The 21,258-nt window shown below is 44.1% G+C and overlaps 1 protein-coding gene across 3 annotated transcripts in view; it reads right to left on the bottom strand.

Moving 5' to 3' along the window:
* ATP1B4 (ATPase Na+/K+ transporting family member beta 4) overlaps window positions 1–19,618 on the bottom strand; it is a 35,664-nt gene extending 16,046 nt beyond the window's left edge. Inside the window, exons 1-4 of one of the 3 annotated variants that reach the window (XM_067471511.1) lie at window positions 19,260–19,618; window positions 19,061–19,113; window positions 9,778–9,937; window positions 7,201–7,329 (exon numbers count right to left, since the gene is read on the bottom strand). In XM_067471511.1, the coding sequence (XP_067327612.1) occupies window positions 7,201–7,329; window positions 9,778–9,937; window positions 19,061–19,111 (340 nt within the window). In that variant the 5' untranslated portion in view covers window positions 19,112–19,113; window positions 19,260–19,618. Of the gene's footprint in view, window positions 1–7,200; window positions 7,330–9,777; window positions 9,938–19,060; window positions 19,114–19,229 lie in introns of all 3 variants that reach the window. The other 2 variants (XM_067471512.1, XM_060756418.2) reach the window with 2 other exon arrangements.
* Between the last annotated feature and the right edge of the window lie 1,640 nt (window positions 19,619–21,258).

The raw sequence follows: 21,258 nt of genomic DNA, 5'->3' as shown, positions 1-21,258 counted from the left end.
AGAGATATTGACAAGCTGGAATGTGTCCAGAGGAGGGCGACTAAAATGATCAAGGGTCTGGAGAACAAGCCCTATGAGGAGCGGCTTAAGGAGCTGGGCATGTTTAGCCTGAAGAAGAGAAGGCTGAGAGGAGATATGATGAGAGCCATGTATAAATATGTGAGAGGAAGCCACAGGGAGGAGGAGGGAGCAAGCTTGTTTTCTGCTTCCTTGGAGACTAGGACGCAATGGAACAATGGCTTCAAACTACAAGAGAGGAGATTCCATCTGAACATGAGGAAGAACTTCCTGACTGTGAGAGCCGTTCAGCAGTGGAACTCTCTGCCCCAGAGTGTGGTGGAGGCTCCTTCTTTGGAAGCTTTTCAACAGAGGCTGGATGGCCATCTGTCAGGGATGATTTAAATGCAATATTCCTGCTTCCTGGCAGAATGGGGTTGGACTGGATGGCCCAGGAGGTCTCTACCAACTCTTTGATTCTATGATTCTATGATTCTATAAATAAAGTTTTATTATTATGATTACTTTCCTTATCTGTTTCCCTTCACCATCTGAAAAGGGATGTTCTGGACTTCAAGGTTCCAGATTCTCCTTGGTTAGTCCCAAGGTGGAGGGCTGAGATAGGCGAAGATGTATTAACTTTGGCATGCAAACTGCTGAACTGATAATAACTGATCTGTGTGCCTTTGGTATCAATAACAAATGTTTACGTAGTCAGAGACAAGGACTCTTTCAGTCAGTAGTTCCCAACCTTCCTAATGCCGCGACCCCTTAATACAGTTCCTCATGTTGTGGTGACCCCCAACCATAAGAATAACATTATGAGTCGCCATGTAAATAATGATCTGCAGGATGCATTTTCATTCACTGGACCAAATTTGGCACAAATACCCAATATGCCCAAATTTGAATACTGGTGCGGTTGGGATTGGGGGGATTGATTTTGTCATTTGGGAGTTGTAGTTGCTGGGATTTATAATTCACCTAAAATCAAAGAGCGTTCTGAACTCCACCAGCAATGGAATTGAACCAAACCTGGCACACAGAACTCCCAGGACCAACAGATAGTACTGGAAGGGTTTGGTGGGCATTGTCCTTGATTTTTGGAGATGTAGTTCACCTACATCCAGACAGCACTGTGGACTCAAATAATGATGGATAGGGACCAAACTTGGCACAAATACTCAATATGCCCAAATGTGAACACTGGTGGAGTTTAGGGAAAATAGACCTTGACATTTTGGAGTTGAGTTACTGGGTCTTATAGTTCACTTACAATCAAAGAGCATTCTGAACTCCAACAGCAATGGAATTGAACCAAACTTGGCACACGGTTCTCCCATGACCAGGAGAAAATACTGGAAGAGTTTTGGGGGGGGGGGGGGGGGGGGGGAGACTGACCTTGAGTTTCGGAGTTGTAGTTCACCGACATCCAGAGAGCACTGTGGACTCAAACAATGATGGATATGGACAAATACTCAATATACCCAAATGTGAACACTGGTGGAGTTTGGGGAGAATAGACATTGACATCTTGGAGTGAGTTACTGGGTCTTATAGTTCACCTACAATCAAAGAGCATTCTGAACTCCACCAGCAATGGAATTGAACCAAACCTGGCACACAGAACTCTCATGACCAACAGAAAATGCTGGAAGGGTTTGGTGGGCATTGTCCTTGACTTTTTGGAGATGTAGTTCACCTCCATCCAGAGAGCACTGTAGACTCAAACAATGATGGATCTGAACCAAACTTGGCACGAATACTCAATATGCCCAAATGTGAACACTGGTGGAGTTTAGGGAAAATAGACCTTGACATTTTGGAGTTGTAGTTGCTGGGACTTATAGTTCATCTACAATCAAAGAACATTCTGAACTCCACCAGCAATGGAATTGAACCAAACTTGGCACACAGAACTCCCATGACCACCAGAAAATACTGGAAGAGTTGGGGGGCACTGACCTTGAGTTTGGGAGTTGTAGTTCACCTACATCCAGAGAGCACTGTGGACTCAAACAATGATGGATATGGACAAATACTCAATATGCCCAAATGTGAACACTGGTGGAGTTTGGGGAAAATAGACCCTGACATTTGAGAGTTGTAGTTGATGGGATTTATAATTCACCTAAAATCAAAGAGCTTTCTGAACTCCACCAACACTGGAATTGAACCAAACCTGGCACACAGAACTCTCATGACCAACAGAAAATACTAGAAGGGTTTGGTGGGCATTGACTTTGAGTTTTGGAGTTGTAGTTCACCTACATCCAGAGAACACTGTGGACTCAAACAATGATAGCTCCGGACCAAACTTGGCATGAATTCCCAGTATGCCCAAATGTGAACACTGGTGGAGTTTGGGGAGAATAGACATTGACATCTTGGAGTGAGTTACTGGGTCTTATAGTTCACCTACAATCAAAGAGCATTCTGAACTCCACCAGCAATGGAATTGAACCAAACCTGGCACACAGAACTCCCATGACCAACAGAAAATACTGGAAGGGTTTGGTGGGCATTGACTTTGAGTTTTGGAGTTGTAGTTCACCTACATCCAGAGAGCACTGTGGACTCAAACAATGATAGCTCTGGACCAAACTTGGCATGAATTCCCAGTATGCCCAAATGAGAACACTGGTGGAGTTTGCGGGAAACAGACCTTGACATTTGGGAGTTTTAGTTGCTGGGATTTATAGTGCAACTACAATCAAAGACAATCTGAACCTCACCAATGACAGAATTGGGCCAAACTTCCCACACAGAACCCCCATGAACAACAGAAAATGCTGCGTTTTCTAATGGTCTTTGGCAACCCCCCGGACACCCCTTCGCGACCCACCCCCAGGGGTCCCAACCCCCAGGTTGAGAAACACTGCTTTAAGTTAAGTAAATTGGAAATAATGATACTTCACACCAAGGAAGTTAAGCAACATCTGCTCTGGAATGGAGCTTTGGCGAGTCTTAGCTGAATGACAAGTTGTCAAAGTTGTCAAAACAATTAAGAAACAACAACAACAACAAAAAGTTCTACATAAAGAGACCCTTCTCTCTTCGAAAAGTGTGCCAGGCCTGCATTCTGAAAACCCGCCTCCTTCCAAGAAGCCTAAATGAAGAAGGATGGTGAGTATGAATGGTTGAATGAGTGGCTCATGAGTGAATGTGAGAGTAAATGGGATGTCTGTGTAATCAATATAGCTGTCATACTAATGCAGTGTGTGTTTCTACTTCTTTCTGTGAAAGTGCCTGATGCACTCTGTCCCACTGGAAATTGATTAAAGGACATTTTCAAGTTTCAGAAAGTATCCATGACAGTAGATTCTTGTGGGTTTTTTCGGGCTATAGAGCCATGTTCTAGAGGCATTTCTCCTGACATTTCACCTGCATCTATGGCAAGCATCCTCAGAGGTTGTGAGGTCTGTTGGAAGTAGGAAAAATGGGTTTATATATCTGTGGAATGGCTGGGGTGGGGCAAGGAGCTCTTCCCTGCTGCAGTTAGGTGTGAATGTTTCAGCTGATCACCTTCATTAGCATTTGAAGGCCTGCCTGAGCCTGGGAAAATCTGTTGCTGGGAGGTGTTAATCTGTGCCTGGTTTTTTCCTCTCTGCTGTTTAGCTGTTATAATTTTAGAGTTTTTTAATACTGGTAGCCAGATTTTGTTCATTTTCATGGTCTCTTCCTTTCTGTTGAAATTGTCCACATGCTTGTGGATTTCAATGGCTTCTCTGTGTAGCCTGAAATGGTGGTTGTTGGTGTGGTCCAGCATTTCTGTGTTCTCCAATACTCTGCTGTGTCCAGGCTGGTTCATCAGGTGCTCTGCTATGGCTGACTTCTCTGGTTGAAGTAGTCTGCAGTGCCTTTCATGTTCCTTGATGCGTGTCTGAGCAATGCTGCGTTTGGTGGTCCCTATGTAGACTTGTCCACAGCTGCATGGGATACGGTAGACTCTTGCAGAGGTGAGAGGATCCCTCTTGTCCTTTGCTGAACGGAGCATTTGTTGGATTTTCTTGGTGGGTCTGTAAGTGGTTTGTATGTTGTGTTTCCTCATCAGCTTCCCTCTGTGGTCAGTGGTTCCCTTGATGTCTGGCAGGAACACTTTTCCTCTGGGAGGATCTTCATCTTTACTCTCGTAAAGATCACACTCTAGTCCAGTGTTTCTCAACCTGGGGGTCGGGACTCCTGGAGGGGTCGCGAGGGGATGTCAAAGGGGTCGCCAAACACCATCAGAAAAACACAGCATTTTCTGTTGGTTATGGGGGTTCTATGTGGGAAGTATGGCCCAATATAAATCCCAGCAACTACAACTCCCAAATGGCAAGGTCTATTTTCCCCAAACTACACCAGTGTCGACATTTGGGCATATTGAGTATCTGTGCCAAGTTTGGTCCAGATCCATCCTAGCTTGACTCTCTGGATGTAAGTGAACTACAGCTCCCATACTCAAGGTCAGTGCCCACCAAACTCTTCCAGAATTTTCTGTTGGTCATGGGCATTCTGTGTTTGGTTCAGTTCCATCACTGGTGGAGTTCAGAATGCTCTTTGATTGTAGGTGAACTATAAATCCCAGCAACTACAACTCCCAAATGACAAGGTCTATTTTCCCCAAACTCCACCAGTGTCGACATTTGGGCATATTGAGTATCTGTGCCAAGTTTGGTCCAGATCCATCCTAGCTTGACTCTCTGGATGTAGGTGAACTACAGCTCCCAAACTCAAGGTCAGTGCCCACCAAAATCTTCCAGAATTTTCTGTTGGTCATGGGCGTTCTGTGTTTGGTTCAATTCCATCACTGGTGGAGTTCAGAATGCTCTTTGATTGTAGGTGAACTATAAATTCAAGCAGCTACAACTCCCAAATGACAAACTCAACCCCCCCCCCAAAAAAAAAAACCCCTCACCAGTATTCAAATGTGGGCATATTGGGTATTTGTGCCAAATTTGGTCCAGTGAATTAAAATACATCCTGCATATCAGATATATACATTCCGATTTATAACAGTACAAAATTTACAGTTATGAAAGTAGTAACGAAAATAATGGTATGGTTGGGGGTCACCATAACATGAAGAACGGTATATAGGGGTCACGGCATTAGGAAGGTTGAGAACCACTGCTCTAGTCCCATAGTGTCACTTCTGAATGCCTCTCCAGGATTCTTCCCTACTGTTGCACTCCAGGACGGGAAAAGCCTTCTGACTTTAAACACCACACATTGAATAGGAAAACAATCCTTTTATTGGAGATAATTAAAAAGCAGCAAAGTAAAAAACACTTTAAAGAAATAGGTAAATCCAATTAGGTAAGAAGATAAGCAGGAACAAAATAGTCCAGGGTAAAGTTCAGCAAAGTCCATGAAAACACACTTCTCTAATAAAATCCAGAAAACCAGGAAACATTAATCCAAGGCATGAGTATGCAATAATAAAATCCAAGAATCAAAACAATGAAACAAGAAATATTCAAGCATGCATCTTCCAAGCAAGGCTTCCATGAAACAAGGAGGAGAACTTAACTTGATTCCAAACGATGCTTCATCTGGCTACATTTTCTATACTTGAGACTTTTATCCCCTCATTAAGCTATCCCAAGCACTCAGAAATTGGTTTCGCTTTAGTTGAGATTCTCTTATCTTTTTCTGTCGGAGCCTGGCAGAACGCCGAAGCCACTGTTCGGCTTGTCTGTTTTGACTAATCTCCTGCTATCTATCTATTTGCTCATTAACTTACTTATTTATTTATTTACTTTATTTCTATACCGCTTTTCTCAGCCCTTAGGCGACTCAAAGCGGTTTACACAACAATGCAAAATATCACAAAACAGTATAATGCAATTAAAACAGATTATAACATCAACAATTAACATCAGTATAACAATCATAACGCCTCAACAATAAAATCAGAATCCACTCTCATTATCCATTGTTCCGTATTCCTATGTTCAATTTCACTGTTTAATCAAGCGCTTGTTCGAATAGCCAGGTCTTCACCTTCCTCCGAAACGCCAACAGCGAGGGGGCCGATCTGATGTCTGCAGGAAGGGCATCCCACAGCCGAGAGGCCACCACTGAGAAGGCCCTGTCTCTCGTCCCCGCCAGGCGCGCCTGCGATGCAGGTGGGACCAAGAGCAGGGCCTCCCCAGACAATCTTAGTGTCCTGGTTGGTTCATAGGAGGAGATGCATTCAGAGAGGTAAGTAGGGCCAGAACCGTTTAGGGCTTTATGGACTAACGCCAGCACTTTGAATTGTGCTCGGTAGCAAACAGGCAGCCAGTGGAGCTGGCGCAACAGAGGAGTGGTATGCTCCTTGAGTGCCGCTCCTGTTAGCATCCTGGCTGCCGAGCGCTGGACCATTTGAAGCTTCCGAGCAGTCTTCAAGGGCAACCCCACATAGAGAGTGTTGCAGTAGTCTAAGCGGGATGTAACCAGAGCATGGACTACCGTAGCCAAGTCAGACTTCCCAAGGTACGGGCGCAGCTGGCACACAAGCTTTAACTGTGCAAATGCTCCCCTGGTCACCGCCGAGACCTGGGCTTCCAGGCTCAGCGACGAGTCCAAGATCACACCCAAGCTGCGAACCTGCGTCTTAAGAGGGAGTGCGACCCCATCCAACACAGGCTGTAACCCTATACCCTGTTCGGCCTTACCAGGAGAACCTCTGTCTTGTCTGGATTCAATTTCAATTTGTTTGCCCTCATCCAGACTGTCACAGCGGCCAAGCACCGGTTCAGGACCTCGACAGCCTCCTTAGTAGCAGGTGGGGAGGAGTGACAGAGTTGGACATCATCCGCGTACAGATGACATCGTACCCCGAAACTCTGGATGATCTCCCCCAGCGGCTTCATGTAGATGTTAAACAACATAGGAGACAGTATTGATCCCTGTGGTACCCCACAAGACAATGGTTGTGGGGCAGAACAGGTGCTGAGTTGTTTTCAAGCTCCAAATCCTGGGAACTCTCTGGTAGCAATTCAGGGAGTACACCATCAACCCCACACCCTTCAGGGACATTCTCATGGGAAACTACACCTTGAACAGGGGTCTCCTGGTCATTCTCTGCATCAGTCTCACTGACCAAACCATTGCCATCTTGAAACTCATTGACATCATGCCCCACATCCAAAGCACCCTGATCCTGAAACAATCAAAGGCTGAGCTCCAACACCTACCTCTCTCTAGAGGTGGGCCATATGCCCAAATGCTCACCTGGTGGAGCAACTCTGTCTCTGTAGGTCGGCGTGTAGGGGCTCATAGTGAGCAACATGACGTACAAACCGAAGGAAAACATCCCGGCCAGGAAAGTGTACAAAACGAGATAGAAGAGGAGGATCAGGGCTGCAAGACAAGAGAAGTTAGCAAGCATGAGAATGCGCACAGGTTAGTGAGTGCTATAATATTTATGCAAATAGGCACACATCCGTTTATTTACGTCCTGCCTTTCCCCATATGATGCCCAGGGGAGGATTATTATCATCATTGTTGTTGTTCATTCGTTCAGTCGTCTCCGACTCTTCGTGACCTCACGGACCAGCCCACGCCAGAGCTCCCTGTCGGCCGTCCCCACCCCCAGGGTCTCCTTCAAGGTCAGTCCAGTCCCTTCAAGGATGCCATCCATCCACCTTGCCCTTGGTCGGCCCCTCTTCCTTTTGCCTTCCACTTTCCCCAGCATCATTCCCTTCTCTAGGCTTTGCTGTCTCCTCATGATGTGGCCAAAGGACTTCATCTTTCCCTCTAGTCTCCTTCCCTCCAGTGAGTAGCTGGGCTTTCTTTCCTGGAGGATGGACTGGTTGGATCTTCTCGCAATCCAAGGCACTCTCAGAACTTTCCTCCAACACCACAGCTCAAAAGCATCTCTCTTCCTTGGCTCAGCCTTCCCTAAGGTCCAGCTCCACATCCGTAGGTGACTACAGGGAAGACCATGGCTTTGACTAGGCAATGGATCTTTGTTGCCAGTCTGATGTCTCTACTCTTCACTCTTTGATCGAGACTGGACATTGCTCTCCTCCCAAGAAGGAAGCGTCTTCTGATTTCCTGGCCACAGTCTGCATCTGCACTCATCTTTGCGCCTAGAAATACAAAGTCTGTCACGGCCTCCACGTTTTCTCCCTCTATTTCCCAGTTATCCATCAGTCTGCTTGCCATAATCTTGGTTTTTTTGATGTTTAGCTGCAACCCAGCTTTTGCGCTTTCTTCTTTCACCTTGGTGAGAAGGCTCCTCAGCTCCTCCTCGCTTTCAGCCATCAGAGTGGTGTCATCTGCATATCTGAGGTTGTTAATGTTAATTATCATCATTACTATTGATAACGATTTTGGTTCCTGAGTTCTCAATGCTATTTCCTAATGGGTTCTATTCTAAAAAAGCATGGGAAATTACGCCACAAAACTTTGTTTTGGAAAGTTAAAAATGGCATATTTTCCTTAAGGCCAGTTTCACCGCCTTACACAGTACACGTACTTACTCGTTGTCCGAGTAAGATTGTCCTCCAAGTTCGGTGTGTACTGGCGGTGGGTCCGTAGGTGACTGTGGAGTCCTATTCTTGACCTGCATGTTCTCCCCCAATTCCCTCGTGAGCCATGGCAGTTAAAGCGGTGCCAAACTGCATCACTTTGATAGTACGGATGCAGGATTTGGCTTTGACTTATTATTTATGTATTTACAGTATTTATATCCCGCCCTTCTCACCCCACAGGGTACTCAGGGTGGATCACAATGTACATATACATGGCAATCATTCAATGCCATAGACACACAACATATATAGACAGACACATAGAGGGTATTTAACTTTCCAGCTTCATGAGCGTATGCTTTGAATTCTGGCCACCGGAGGAGCTGTTGCTTCACTGTCCACTTGTGACACCGATGGAGTGCATCCCCATTCTTTTGCACGCTGCTGGAGAGTTTTATGATGTCGTAAATTAGTTAAATTAGCCTCCGCACATACGCAGTAACCTAAATTTCCTACTTGACAGATGCAACTCAAACTGATGCATGTTTTAATTGATATTGATTGTTTTATTTTGGTTTTATATTAACTGTTTTAATGGTATGTTATGTTTTTAATGCTGACTGTAAACTGCCCTGAGTCCCCTGCAGGCTGAGAGGGGCGGCATATAAATATAGTAAACAAACAAATAAATAAATAAGCTGAATTCTGGGCACCACAATTCAAGAGAGATATTGACAAGCTGGAATGTGTCCAGAAGAGGGCGACTAAAACGATCCAGGGTCTGGAGAACAAGCCCTATGAGGAGCGGCTTAAGGAGCTGGGCATGTTTAGCCTGAAGAAGAGAAGGATGAGAGGAGATATGATAGCCATGTATAAATATGTGAGAGGAAGTCCTAGAGAGGGGGAGAGCAAGCTTCCTTTCTGCTTCCTTGGAGACTAGGACGCAATGGAACAATGGCTTCAAACTACAAGAAAGGAGATTCCATCTGAACACGAGGAAGAACTTCCTGACTGTGAGAGCCGTTCAGCAGTGGAACTCTCTGCCCCGGAGCGTGGTGGAGGCTCCTTCTTTGGAAGCTTTTAAACAGAGGCTGGATGGCCATCTGTCAGGGGTGCTTTGAATGCAATATTCCTGCTTTTTGGCAGAATGGGGTTGGACTGGATGGCCCAGGAGGTCTCTTCCAACTCTTTGATTCTATGATTCTATGTCTTTTGGGCTGCAAAGGTCAACAGTAAGCTAGACAAATGGTTGGGAGCTTACTCCGACTTGGGCTAGCTTCGAACTCATGGTCAGTAGTGATTTTAATGCAGCTGCGCCACAACCCGGACTTACCCCAGCTCTGAGCCGTCCTGCCCATGAATTGCCGTGTTTCTGGGTTCCATATGAAGACCTTCACGCCCTTGGCCCTTTCTCCCCAGGTTTTCTTGTTCTCCGCTCTCCTTTTCTTCGCCGCCGCCTCCTCGTCCTCTGTGAGCGCTCCATCTCTATTTTCCTGGAAGGAGGACAAAAACAAACCCTGCACGCACTCCATACACGCACTCTTTGGCTTTGCTTTCCTGCCCCTTCCCCACCAGCTTCAGCCCAAAATAAACCCCCACAGATGGATTTCTTAGCTGCTCCTTGGCACTAGATCTTTAGCCTTCTTGACCCAAGAGTCTCAGGACATCCATAGCATTGAGCCACGGCAGTTAAAGTGGGGCTAACCCACATTAATTCTACAGTGCAGATGCACCATACTTTCAAGGTACATTTAGTCCAGTCCGGTGCTGACACAACTATTCTGCTAATATGAGAATGGAAGAGAGTCCTTTGGCTTCTGGGACAGTCTGTCCCACACTTGGATGCCTTGTACTTCGACAAGTTTCACCTAATGTTGTGTCAAAATCCCCTTCCTTGTCATTTGAGCCCATCGGTTTGCATCCTGGAGCAACTGGAACCAAATTTGCTCCGTCATCTATGCGACATCCTGGTAAACATGTGCCAAAGGGCTATCACATCACCTCTTCTCTCTCGCTCGTCTCCAAACGAAACGTATTTGGTCTTCTGTTTGTATAGTTTCAACTGCAGGACCCCTCTGAAATGTCGCACTGGGACAGAGTGTGGGAACAAACAACAATCCTGATGGGCACTCCAAAGGTCATCTAGTCCGGCCTTGTTTCTTTCTCTCCTGGAATGAAGAGAGAGCCCCTGAAGATCCATTAAGGGCTCCATTCCAGGAGAGAGAGAAAAAAAGAAGGCTGGACTAGATTTTTTTTTCATGTCAGGAGTGACTTGAGAAACTGCAAGTTGTTTCTGGAGTGAGAGAATTGGCCGTCTGCAAGGACATTGCCCAGGGGATGTTGCTTTGTTGATGTTTTTACCATCCCTGTGGGAGGCTTCTCTCATGTCACCGCATGGAGCTGGAGCTGATAGAGGGAGCTCATCCGCACTCTCCCCAGGTTGGATCCGAACCAGTAACCTTCAGTTCAGCAACCCAACCTTCAAGTCATCCGTCCTGCCGGCACAAGGGTTTAACCCAGTGGTTCTCAACCTGGGCTCCCCAGATGTTTTGGGCCTACAACTCCCAGAAACCTCTGCCAGTTTATCAGCTGTTAGGATTTCTGGGAGTTGTAGGCCAAAAACATCTGGGGATCCCAGATTGAGAACCACTGGTTTAACCCATTGTGCTACCAGGGGCTCCACTGGACTACATGACCTTTTGAGTCCCCATCCAACCCTAGCTAGCCATACAATTCTAAAAGTGCATTGCAGAATTAGCACAGTTTAGCACCACTAGAGTCCCCAACGGCGCATTGGGTTAAACCGCTGAGCTGCTAAGCTTGTTGACTGAAAAGTCTCAGGTTTGAATCCGGGGAGCGGCATGAGCTCCCACTGTCAGCCCCAGCTTCTGCCAACCTAGCAGTTCAAAAACATGCAAATGTGAGTAGATCAATAGGTACCGCTCCAGCGACATAATCTATATTTATCTATGCGACATCCTGGTAAACATTTGCCTTTACCTTTACCTAGCACCACTTTGTCAGAGAAAGCTAAAGGCCACGTAAAGCTACAACTGCCATGACTGCATAGCATTGAAGCATGGCGGTTAAAGTGGTGTCAAACTGCATTAATTCAACAGCATAGATGCACCCAAAGTGCCAGTTGAGTGGCACAATGGTCTTCTACTTTTGCCACAAGAAGTTCCCTTTTCCAGCCAAATCTTCCTGGGCTAAACGAGGTGACTTTGGAGTGCCGAACTTGTCATCAATCCATCCATCTGGAGGTCGGAGCCTCCGACTCAAAGAGGGAGCCGAGCCAGGACAACCTGATCCACCCAGCCCTGATCTCGCCTGGCCCGGGAACAGCTTCCTGTCACTTACATAATGGAGACGCAGAGCACAACCTGTCCATCAATGCATCATGAGTGTTACATGAGAAGCGAGAGAAAGTGAAAACTAAAATAGGAACATAGGGAGAGCCCTTTCCAGACCAACAACGGGAGAGGAAGGCTGAAGCATCCCTTGCACAGTTCTGCCCTACCATTCAATTGGGACATAATAATAATAATAATAATAATAATAATAATAATAATACTTTATTTATACACTGCCATCATCTCCCCAAAGGCCAAGCCCAACAAATACAGCAAAACAAATAAACAACGTAATAATACAACAATAAAATATAATGAATTAAAAATAACGAAAAATACAAATAAACACACAATATGTGGCCACCGTCCTGACCTGATGTGCCGGTGGACACACACTTGCTGTGTCAAACCCTTATATCACAATAATTCAACGGGAAATAAAAAATTGGATACAAGTATTGCTCTTACATAATAAACTCAAACAGGGGAAATATGGGGAGTGCATAGGCAAGGAAATTAAAATTCTTAGATACTTAGAAAAGGACAGAAATGAGAGAAAAGGTGGACAGGAGCAATATATAAATCGATGGTCAAAGATTATGGATTTATCATAGGAACATCTATATAAATAAACATGTAATGTTAGTTTGTGGGATTAACATAACTCAAAAAACCACTGGACAAACTGACACCAAAGTGACCATCACTCATAAAAATACAGAAAAACACAGCGGAAGCGCTTAAAAAGCCTAAAAATGCAAAAACATGCTATAGCGCATGCACAAAAATGACTCCCCCGGCAAACAAAACACACAATATCATATCCACGCTCTCTACAGCTCCCAGCATCCCCTAGACCCATGATGGCGAACCTATGACACGTGTGTCAGCACTGACATGCGTAGCCATTTTTGATGACACATGAGGACGCATACAGAGAAGATGGGGGCGCATCCCAAGAAGGATATTTCATCCTCGGCTCCTACACCAGCATTTTTCTATAATGCCGAGATATATGACATTATAGAAAAAGCAGGTAAGTTAAACAATTAGTTTTTGGTTTATTAAATACAGTTATATATGACAATAATATATTTTTGTTATTAAACTATAAATATCATGAAATTATGGGTTTATTCTTGAAGTGACACCCCACTCGTGTTATGCTCCATTTTTTGGCAAGTATTGACACACCAAGCTCAAAAGGTTGCCCATCATTGCCCTAGACCAGGCCCTTTAGGAGAGGAGGATGATCCAATTGCACTGCTTTTATGATGCAAGCTTTCTTCTCCTTGGATTTCTTTGAGAGCATCCCAATCCCTGCATATTTCCAATTTCCTATTCCTGGACTGCAACTCCCAGAAATCCTCCAGATAGATAGATTAGATAAAGATAGGTAGGTAGGTAGGTAGGTAGGTAGGTAGATGGATGGATGGATCAGGAGGACTGCTGGGAGTTGCAGTCCAAGAATAAGCAGGGAAGGAAGAACAGGAAGAAAGAGGAAGGGAAAGAAAAAGGGGAAAGGAAAGGAAGAGGAAGAGAAGGAAAGAAGGAGAGAAACGAGAGAAAGGAAGGAAGGGAAGGGAAGGAGAGAAAGAAAGAAAGAAAGAAAGAAAGAAAGAAAGAAAGAAAGAAAGAAAGAAAGAAAGAAAGAGGGAAGGTTGGCCACGGTAGTCCACGCTCTGGTTACATCCCGTTTAGACTACTGCAACGCTCTCTACGTGGGGTTGCCTTTGAAGACGGCTCGGAAGCTCCAACTAGTCCAACTCTCGGCAGCCATGATACTAACAGGAGCAGAGCGCAGGGAGCATACAACTCCCTTGCTGCACCAGCTCCACTGGCTGCCGATTTGCTACCGGGCTCAATTTAAAGTGCTGGCGTTGGCCTATAAAGCCCTAAACGGTTCTGGCCCAAGCTACCTATCCGAACGTATCTCTGCCTATGAACCCACCAGGACTTTGAGATCTTCTGGGGAGGCCCTGCTCTCGATCCCGCCTGCATCACAAGCACGGCTGGCGGGGACGAGGGACAGGGCCTTCTCTGTGGTGGCCCCTCGGCTCTGGAACGCCCTTCCCAGGGACATTAGATCAGCCCCTTCATTAATGGTGTTTTGAAGAAAACTAAAAACCTGGCTGTTTGAACAGGCATTTGGATAAATAGTGAAATGAATGATGAATATAGGAAACGGAATTTATGGATGACGAATTGGATCACGATTTTAGTTACGAGATGCTAATGTGTTGTATTGATGTGTCATTATTTTGTATATTGTGCTGTTAATGGTTTTAAATATTGTATGTTGTTTCATTGACTTTTGCTCTTGTTGTGAACCGCGTTGAGTTGCCTGCGGGCTGAGAAACTGCAAGCAAAGTAAATAAATAAATAATTTAATATAATATAATATCTCGCAGCCAAAATAATATAATATATTCTATATACATATAATATTTATAATATTATAATGTAATGCAATATAATACTATTAATAATGTGATATGATATTATAAAGTTATATTACCTGTAATATTACTAATAATATTACAATATAATAGTATGTTACAATATAGCAATATTTAATACTGATATTGTACTATGGTAATAATATAATATATTGTATGTATATATCTTGTAAGGTGTTCTGAGTCCCTTTTGGGGTGAGAAGGGCAACATATAAATGAGAGGACATAGTTTTTTTTTCTTTTAAATTGTTATTATTATGCACTATCTTTATGTTTATATGCACTATAATGTTTCTTTTTTTCTTATCAATGTATGTATATTTATGGCATTGAATTGTGCCGACTGTGTATACTGCCCTGAGTTGCCTTCGGGCTGATATGGACGGGATAGAAATAATATAAATAATAAAATAATAAATAAATAAATAAACGCGTGGCAGGTACAGCTAGTTACAAAATAAAAAGCAGAAAGAAGACCTCCTTACAAGGTAAACAAGAGAGGAATGAATGAAGGGAGTTAGCATACAGAAAAGTATAAAGTACTAGGAATAAAATATTTTTGGGGATGTTATAGAAGCCCCACCCCGATTATCAAATATGGAAACGGGAATAAGCTCTACTTGGTGGCATTGTGGAGCAAATAAAGGGTGGTAGGTCCAGAAAACCCCACGTTGATCCTTCTCTTGAGTCCCAGTCATTGTAACAGGTCTTACTCCCACATAAATGGATACAGGATAGCGGCCTCTTCTAAGCTAACCCGCCCTTTATGTTTGATTTTATTATGTTATTTTGCACTGTTTATGTTATTTTATTTTGTTACTTTATGTATTTTGTTGTGATGCAGTTTTTCTGTTGTTTTATGTCTAACTTTGCTGTATTATTTTTGGGCTTGGCCTCATGTTAGCCGCCCTGAGTCTCCTTTGGGAAGATGCTGGCAGGATATAAATAAAGATGCTGCTGCTGATGATGATGATTATTATTATTCTTATTGTATTGTCAAAGGCTTTCATGGCCAGAATCACTGGGTTGTTGTAGGTTTTTTCAGGCTATATGGCCATGTTCTAAAGGCATTCTCTCCTGACGTTTCGCCTGCATCTATGGCAAGAATCCTCAGAGGTTGTGAGTGAGGTTTGTTGAAACTAGGAAAAAGGGTTTATTTATCTGTGGAATGACCAGGGTTGGACAAAGGACTCTTGTCTGTTGGAGCTAGGTGTGAATGTTTCAACTGATCACCTTGATTAGCATTTGATTGCCTGGCAGTGCTTTGATCAATCTTTCGTTGAGAGGTGATTAGATGTCCCAGATTGTTTCCTCTCTGTTGTTTTGCTGTTGTAATTTTAGAGTTTTTTAATACTGGTAGCCAGATTTTCTTCATGTTCATGGTTTCCTCCTTTCTGTTGAAATTGTCCACATGTTTGTGGATTTCAGTGGCTTCTCTGTGTAGTCCGACATGGTGGTTGTTGGAGTGGTCCAGCATTTCTGTGTTCTCAAATAAAATGCTGTGTCCAGGTTGGTTCCTCAGGTGCTCTGCTATGGCTGACTTCTCTGGTTGAGTTAGTCTGCGCTGCCTTTCATGTTCCTTGATTTGTGTTTGGGAGATGCTGCGTTTGGTGGTCCCTATGTAGACTTGTCCACTGCTGCATGGGATATGGGAGACTCCTGCAGAAGTGAGAGGATCCCTCTTGTCCTTTGCTGAACTGAGCATTTGTTGGATTTTCTTGGTGGGTCTGGAGATAGTTTGTATGCTGTGTTTCCTCATCAGCTTCCCTATGCGGTCAGTGGTTCCCTTGATCAGCAATCAAATGCTAATCAAGGTGATCAGTTGAAACATTCACACCTAGCTCCAGCAGACAAGAGTCCTTTGTCCCACCCTGGTCTTTCCACAGATATATAATAAACCCATTCTCCTAGTTCCAACAGACCTCACTACCTCTGAGGATGCTTGCCATAGATGCAGGCGAAACGTCAGGAGAGAAGGCCTTTTGAACAATGGCCATATAGCCCGAAAAAACCTACAACAACCTATGATTATTATTATTGGAGAGTCTGTCCTTAAACTAAAATTTTTCTGGCTCATTGTTTCCATGTCCTCAGTGACTTAAGCATTATAGGATGAAGGTGAGAGCAAGTCACCCCCATTGGGACCTCCAAGTGCCCTCGCGTGACCCCAGACGACAGTGTCTCTGAATGAAGTCCATTCCGAGAATGTCCTGCAAGTCCCCACGGGATGCGTCATCAAAGCGGTGAGTGACGACACCAAGACACGGAGAAGTGGGAAGGGAATGCCACAGCTCCAGGAAAGGGGTCTGCCCATTGAGCCTCCGTCCTCCAGACTCCCCAATGCCTAACTAGACCCAAGAGCAAGCTCACTGTGCTCCAAGCCAAGCACAAGAGGCAACCCAGAGCTGCAGGAAGTCTGGATTTATGCACAAGCCAAGCCTATCTACACACAGGAAAGCTTTTTCTCTCTAACCCACAATAAAAATCCCAAACACTCCTGCTGAAAATGGTCTGAAACCAATGTCAACATAGACTTTGCAACAGATGCAATGACATTGTTGTGGTTAAGAAAGTCTCTGCTGGTCAGCTCTGGCTCCTGGCTGGAAAAAGACTTGTTGAGCGACACGATGGAAACCATTCTGAACTCACAGAGTTTTGTAAATAAACACTAGCATTGTCAGAAAACTGCCCAAGTGGAACGCATTTTTGGTGAGGAATTTGTTTGGTTCCCATCATGTGCTTCTGAATCTGTCATAAACAAATTAACTGAGTCTTATCAATGAGCCAATTGATGCTTTTGGTCCTAGACAGATAGTAGATTTTGCTTCTGATACCTGGGAAATCCAGCTTTGCATTCTGCATTCATCATTCAATCTATAGATATGAAAATGTAATGTTGGTTTGTGGGATTAACATAATTATTATTATTTATTATTATTATTTATTTATTATTATTATTACTGTGCTTGTATACCGCTGTTTCTCAGCCTAATTGGCAACTCAACGCGGTTTACAACAAAATACAACAATCAACAGTAATCAATTTAAAACCATAAAAAACATCATACACAATACACAATATTGGCCCATCAATAACAATCCAATGCGTCTCCTAACTAAAATCGTAATCCAATTTCGTCGTCCATATTACCAATCCTTAATCATCAAGTTCATTGCACTGAATTAACCGAATGCCTGTTCGAACATCCAGGTCTTCAATCTTTTTCGAAACACCATCAGCGAGGGGGCTGATCTTACCTCCATGGGAAGGGCGTTCCAAAGCTCAAAACTCAAAAACCACGTATATACACATATACACACATATGTACACACAAAGCACATAAAAACAGACTGGGCCACAGCAACGCATGGCAGGCTACGGCTAGTCTATATATATAAATGTAATGTTGATTTGTAGGATTAACATAACTCAAAAAACACTGGATGAATTGACCCCAAATTTGGACACAAGACACCTATCAGGCCAATGAGTGACCATCACTCATAAAAACACTGAAAAACACAGCAGAAGGGACTTTAAAAGGCAAAAAGACGCTACAGCGCATGCGCAAAAACAAATCCCCCAGCAAACAAAACATACAATAGCATATCCACACTCTCTTCTGGACTACAGATCCCAGCATCCCCTAGACTAGGCCCTTTAGGAGAGGAAGAGGATCCAAATGCACTGCTTCCAAGCTGCAAGCTTGCTTCTCCTTGGATTTCTTTGAGAGCATCCCAATCCCGGCATAGTTCCAATTTCCTATTCCTGGACTGCAACTCCCAGCAATCCTCCAGAGAGATAGATTAGATACAGATAGGTAGGTAGGTAGATAGATAGATAGACAGATAGATTAGATAGATTAGATAAGATAGATAGATAGATAGATAGATAGATAGATAGATAGATTAGATAGATTAGATAGATAGATTAGATAGATTGATTAGATAGGTAGGTAGGTAGGTAGGTAGATAAATAGATAGATAAGGTAGGTAGGTAGGTAGATAGATTAGATAGATGGATGGATGGATGGATAGATTAGATAGATAGATAGATAGATAGATAGATAGATAGATAGATAGATTAGAGATAGATAGATACATAGATTAGATAGGTAGGTAGGTAGATAGGTAGGTAGGTAGGTAGGTAGATTAGATAAGATAGATAGATAGATAGATAGATAGATAGATAGATAGATAGGATAGATAGGTAGGTAGGTAGATAGATAGATTAGAGATAGATAGATTAGAGAGAGAGAGAGAGAGAGAGATGAGGAGAACCGCTGGGAGTTGCAATCCAAGAACAGGTAGAGAAGGAAGAAAGGAGAGAAAGAGGAAGGGAAGGAAAAAAGGGGGGGAGGAAGGAAAGAGGAAGAGAAGGAAGGAAGGAGAGAAAGAAAGAAGGGGAGAAGGAGGAAGGGAAGGTTGGCCACAGCAACGTGTGGTGGGCACAGTTAGTTTTGAATAAGAAAGGTGGCAAAGCCTTGCCTTTTTTCCATTGATAGCAAAAATAATAGCTTGTAAATATTAGATTTTGGACTCCAAGTCCTGGAATCCACAGCTGGTGAATTCTGGTAGTCGCAATCTGAGTACTTTCCAGCAAAATATTCTAAGGACAATTCTATTACTTTACAAAAAGACAACATGTAGTGCCAAAGCAAAGTAGTTAGTAGCCCTCCTTGGGACATGCTCTGAGGATTCTCTTGTTGCAGGCAGCCATCTAATGGTAGAGCCATTCATCTTGTATTGGGCATGAAATATATTGGCCAACCCTCCGGAGTCCCATCCAAAGTTGGCAACTTACCGGATTGTTGTGGTCGGCCTCGGCACCTCTCAATCTGGCATTTGCTTCCATGGCTTTGTGCAAAAAGGAGGGAAAGGGAGGGAAAGGCAGTCATTAATTGAGTAGGAAATCCCCTCGTTGCCCTCTGACAACAAGCCAAGGCTCGCCTTCCTTTCCTTTGATCCCGAACCTCAAACTTGGACGCATCCAACGACTGTACCGATGCGATTCAGACTCTATGGAAAGCAAGAGGCCACCATGAAACCCAACGGAAAAGATTGAGACCTCTTTCAGGAGCTTCGCCGTTGCAGGGGAGAGGGAGCGTGCAATAAATAGATTGCTTTCATCAGGTATCTGAGATCCTGCAACAGGATTCCAGTCCAGAACGAAGGCTCTTGTCTACAGCATATGAACAGACACAAAGCAGTCCACCAAATGAGAAAACCCTGGAGAGATGAAAGGCTCTCTGGCAAGGGAATTGCTATTGTGTTTGCAACAGGGGGGAGTAGGGGTCGGTTTATGGAACATTATAAAACCGCTAGACCCTAAACAAGAGGACAGGCTGCATGGCATTATGCTGCTGTCACTCACAGGGGCCCCCCTGTATGAATCCTTCCAAAATCTCTTTAGCAGCGCTGGAGTTGCTATATTTATCCCTCCGCATTCAGACTAGGCCACGGCTGGGATTCTGCAGGGTCAGTTTCCCAACCGTCTCAGATTCCAGGGACCATCCGAAAGGTCCCTGGAAAAGAGACAAGAAGGACAGGACAAGCCCAAAGTGGAGCCCCACCGTTGGGGATCCCTTTATCCGCGAGTTGACACTCATTCCTTGCTTTTCAATATGAAGTCATGTTCCTCTGCTTTGGATTTGCTGAAAATGAAGCTTGGCAGGCCTTGTTCACTGCCTTGTTTCTAGTTCTTCTCCTGTGCCACTCACAACAATCTGGCAGGCAAATACCAGATTGCATCTGGAGGACTTAGAACACCTCTCTAGGTATCTCTAGATCTTCCAATGCAATTCTGTGTTCAGCTTCCACTGGACATTGACTATGGAGACATGCTGGAGGACCTAGAACAGACACCTCTCTAGGTATCTCTAGATTCTCCAGTGAAATTCTGTGTTCAACTTCCACTGGATGTTGACTATGGAGACATGCAGGAGGATCTGGAACACCTTTCTAGGCATCTCCATATCCTCCAATGAAATTCTGTGTCCAGCTTCCACTGGACGTTGACTATGGAGACATGCAGGAGGACCTAGAACGCCTCTCTAGGTATCTAGATCCTCCAATTAAATTATGTGTTCAGCTTCCATTGGATGTTGACTATGGAGACATGCTGGAGGACCTAGAACACTGCTTTAGGTATCTCTAGATCCTCCGATGCAATTCTGTGTTCAATTTCAATCAGAAGTTGATGTTAGAGTTGAGATGGAGGACCTAGAACACCTCTCTAGGTATCTCTAGATTCTCCAATGCAATTCAGTGCTCAACTTCCATTGAACACTGATGATAGCGTTGTGCTGGAGGACCTAGAACATCTCTCTCGGTGTCTTCCAATTCAATTCTGTGTTCACCTTTCACTGGACGTTGATGGTAGAGTTGTCCTGGAAGACCTAGAACACCTCTCTAGATAGCTCTAGATCCTCCAATGCAATTCTGTATTCAGCTTCCACTGGACATTGATGATAGAGTCATGCTGGAGGACCTAGAACACCTCTCTAGGTATCTCTAGATCCTCCAGTGCAGTTCTGTATTCAGCTTGGAGGATCTACAGGTATCTAGAGATGTGTTCTAAGTCCTCCATCATGATCCATTTTAATACATGGGAATATTATGACAGATGTTGGTCTACAGATATTGACATCTTGTCAAGAAAAGCGACAGAATCACAGTTGGAAATCAGTCTGTGTATTTGGCCTGCTGTTTGTCTCCACGCAGGGTATGTTTCCAAGTAAAACAAACATTGCAAATCTTGTAGAAACGGGGCCAGTACCATGGCTGTAGTTGAGTGTTCTTGCTGAAGAAAGCAAATGCCAAGCAACAAAGGGAAAAACACATACTTTTCCAGGGAGACGTGCTATAGAAACAGTGGCAACAACCTGCTCCAAACCCACACACTTCAATGTCCCACCTTGCTCTCGACTCTTGCTTCCTTTCAAGGCTCTCTTTCGTGGAGTTTCGAAATACTAGCACCCATTTAAAAAAAGAAGGATGTTT

Source organism: Anolis sagrei, chromosome 10 (assembly GCF_037176765.1).
Source record: "Anolis sagrei isolate rAnoSag1 chromosome 10, rAnoSag1.mat, whole genome shotgun sequence".
Classification (NCBI taxonomy): Eukaryota; Metazoa; Chordata; class Lepidosauria; order Squamata; family Dactyloidae; genus Anolis; species Anolis sagrei.
The sequence above is the reverse complement of the archived record's forward strand: the minus strand, read 5'-3'. Positions and strand labels throughout refer to the sequence as shown.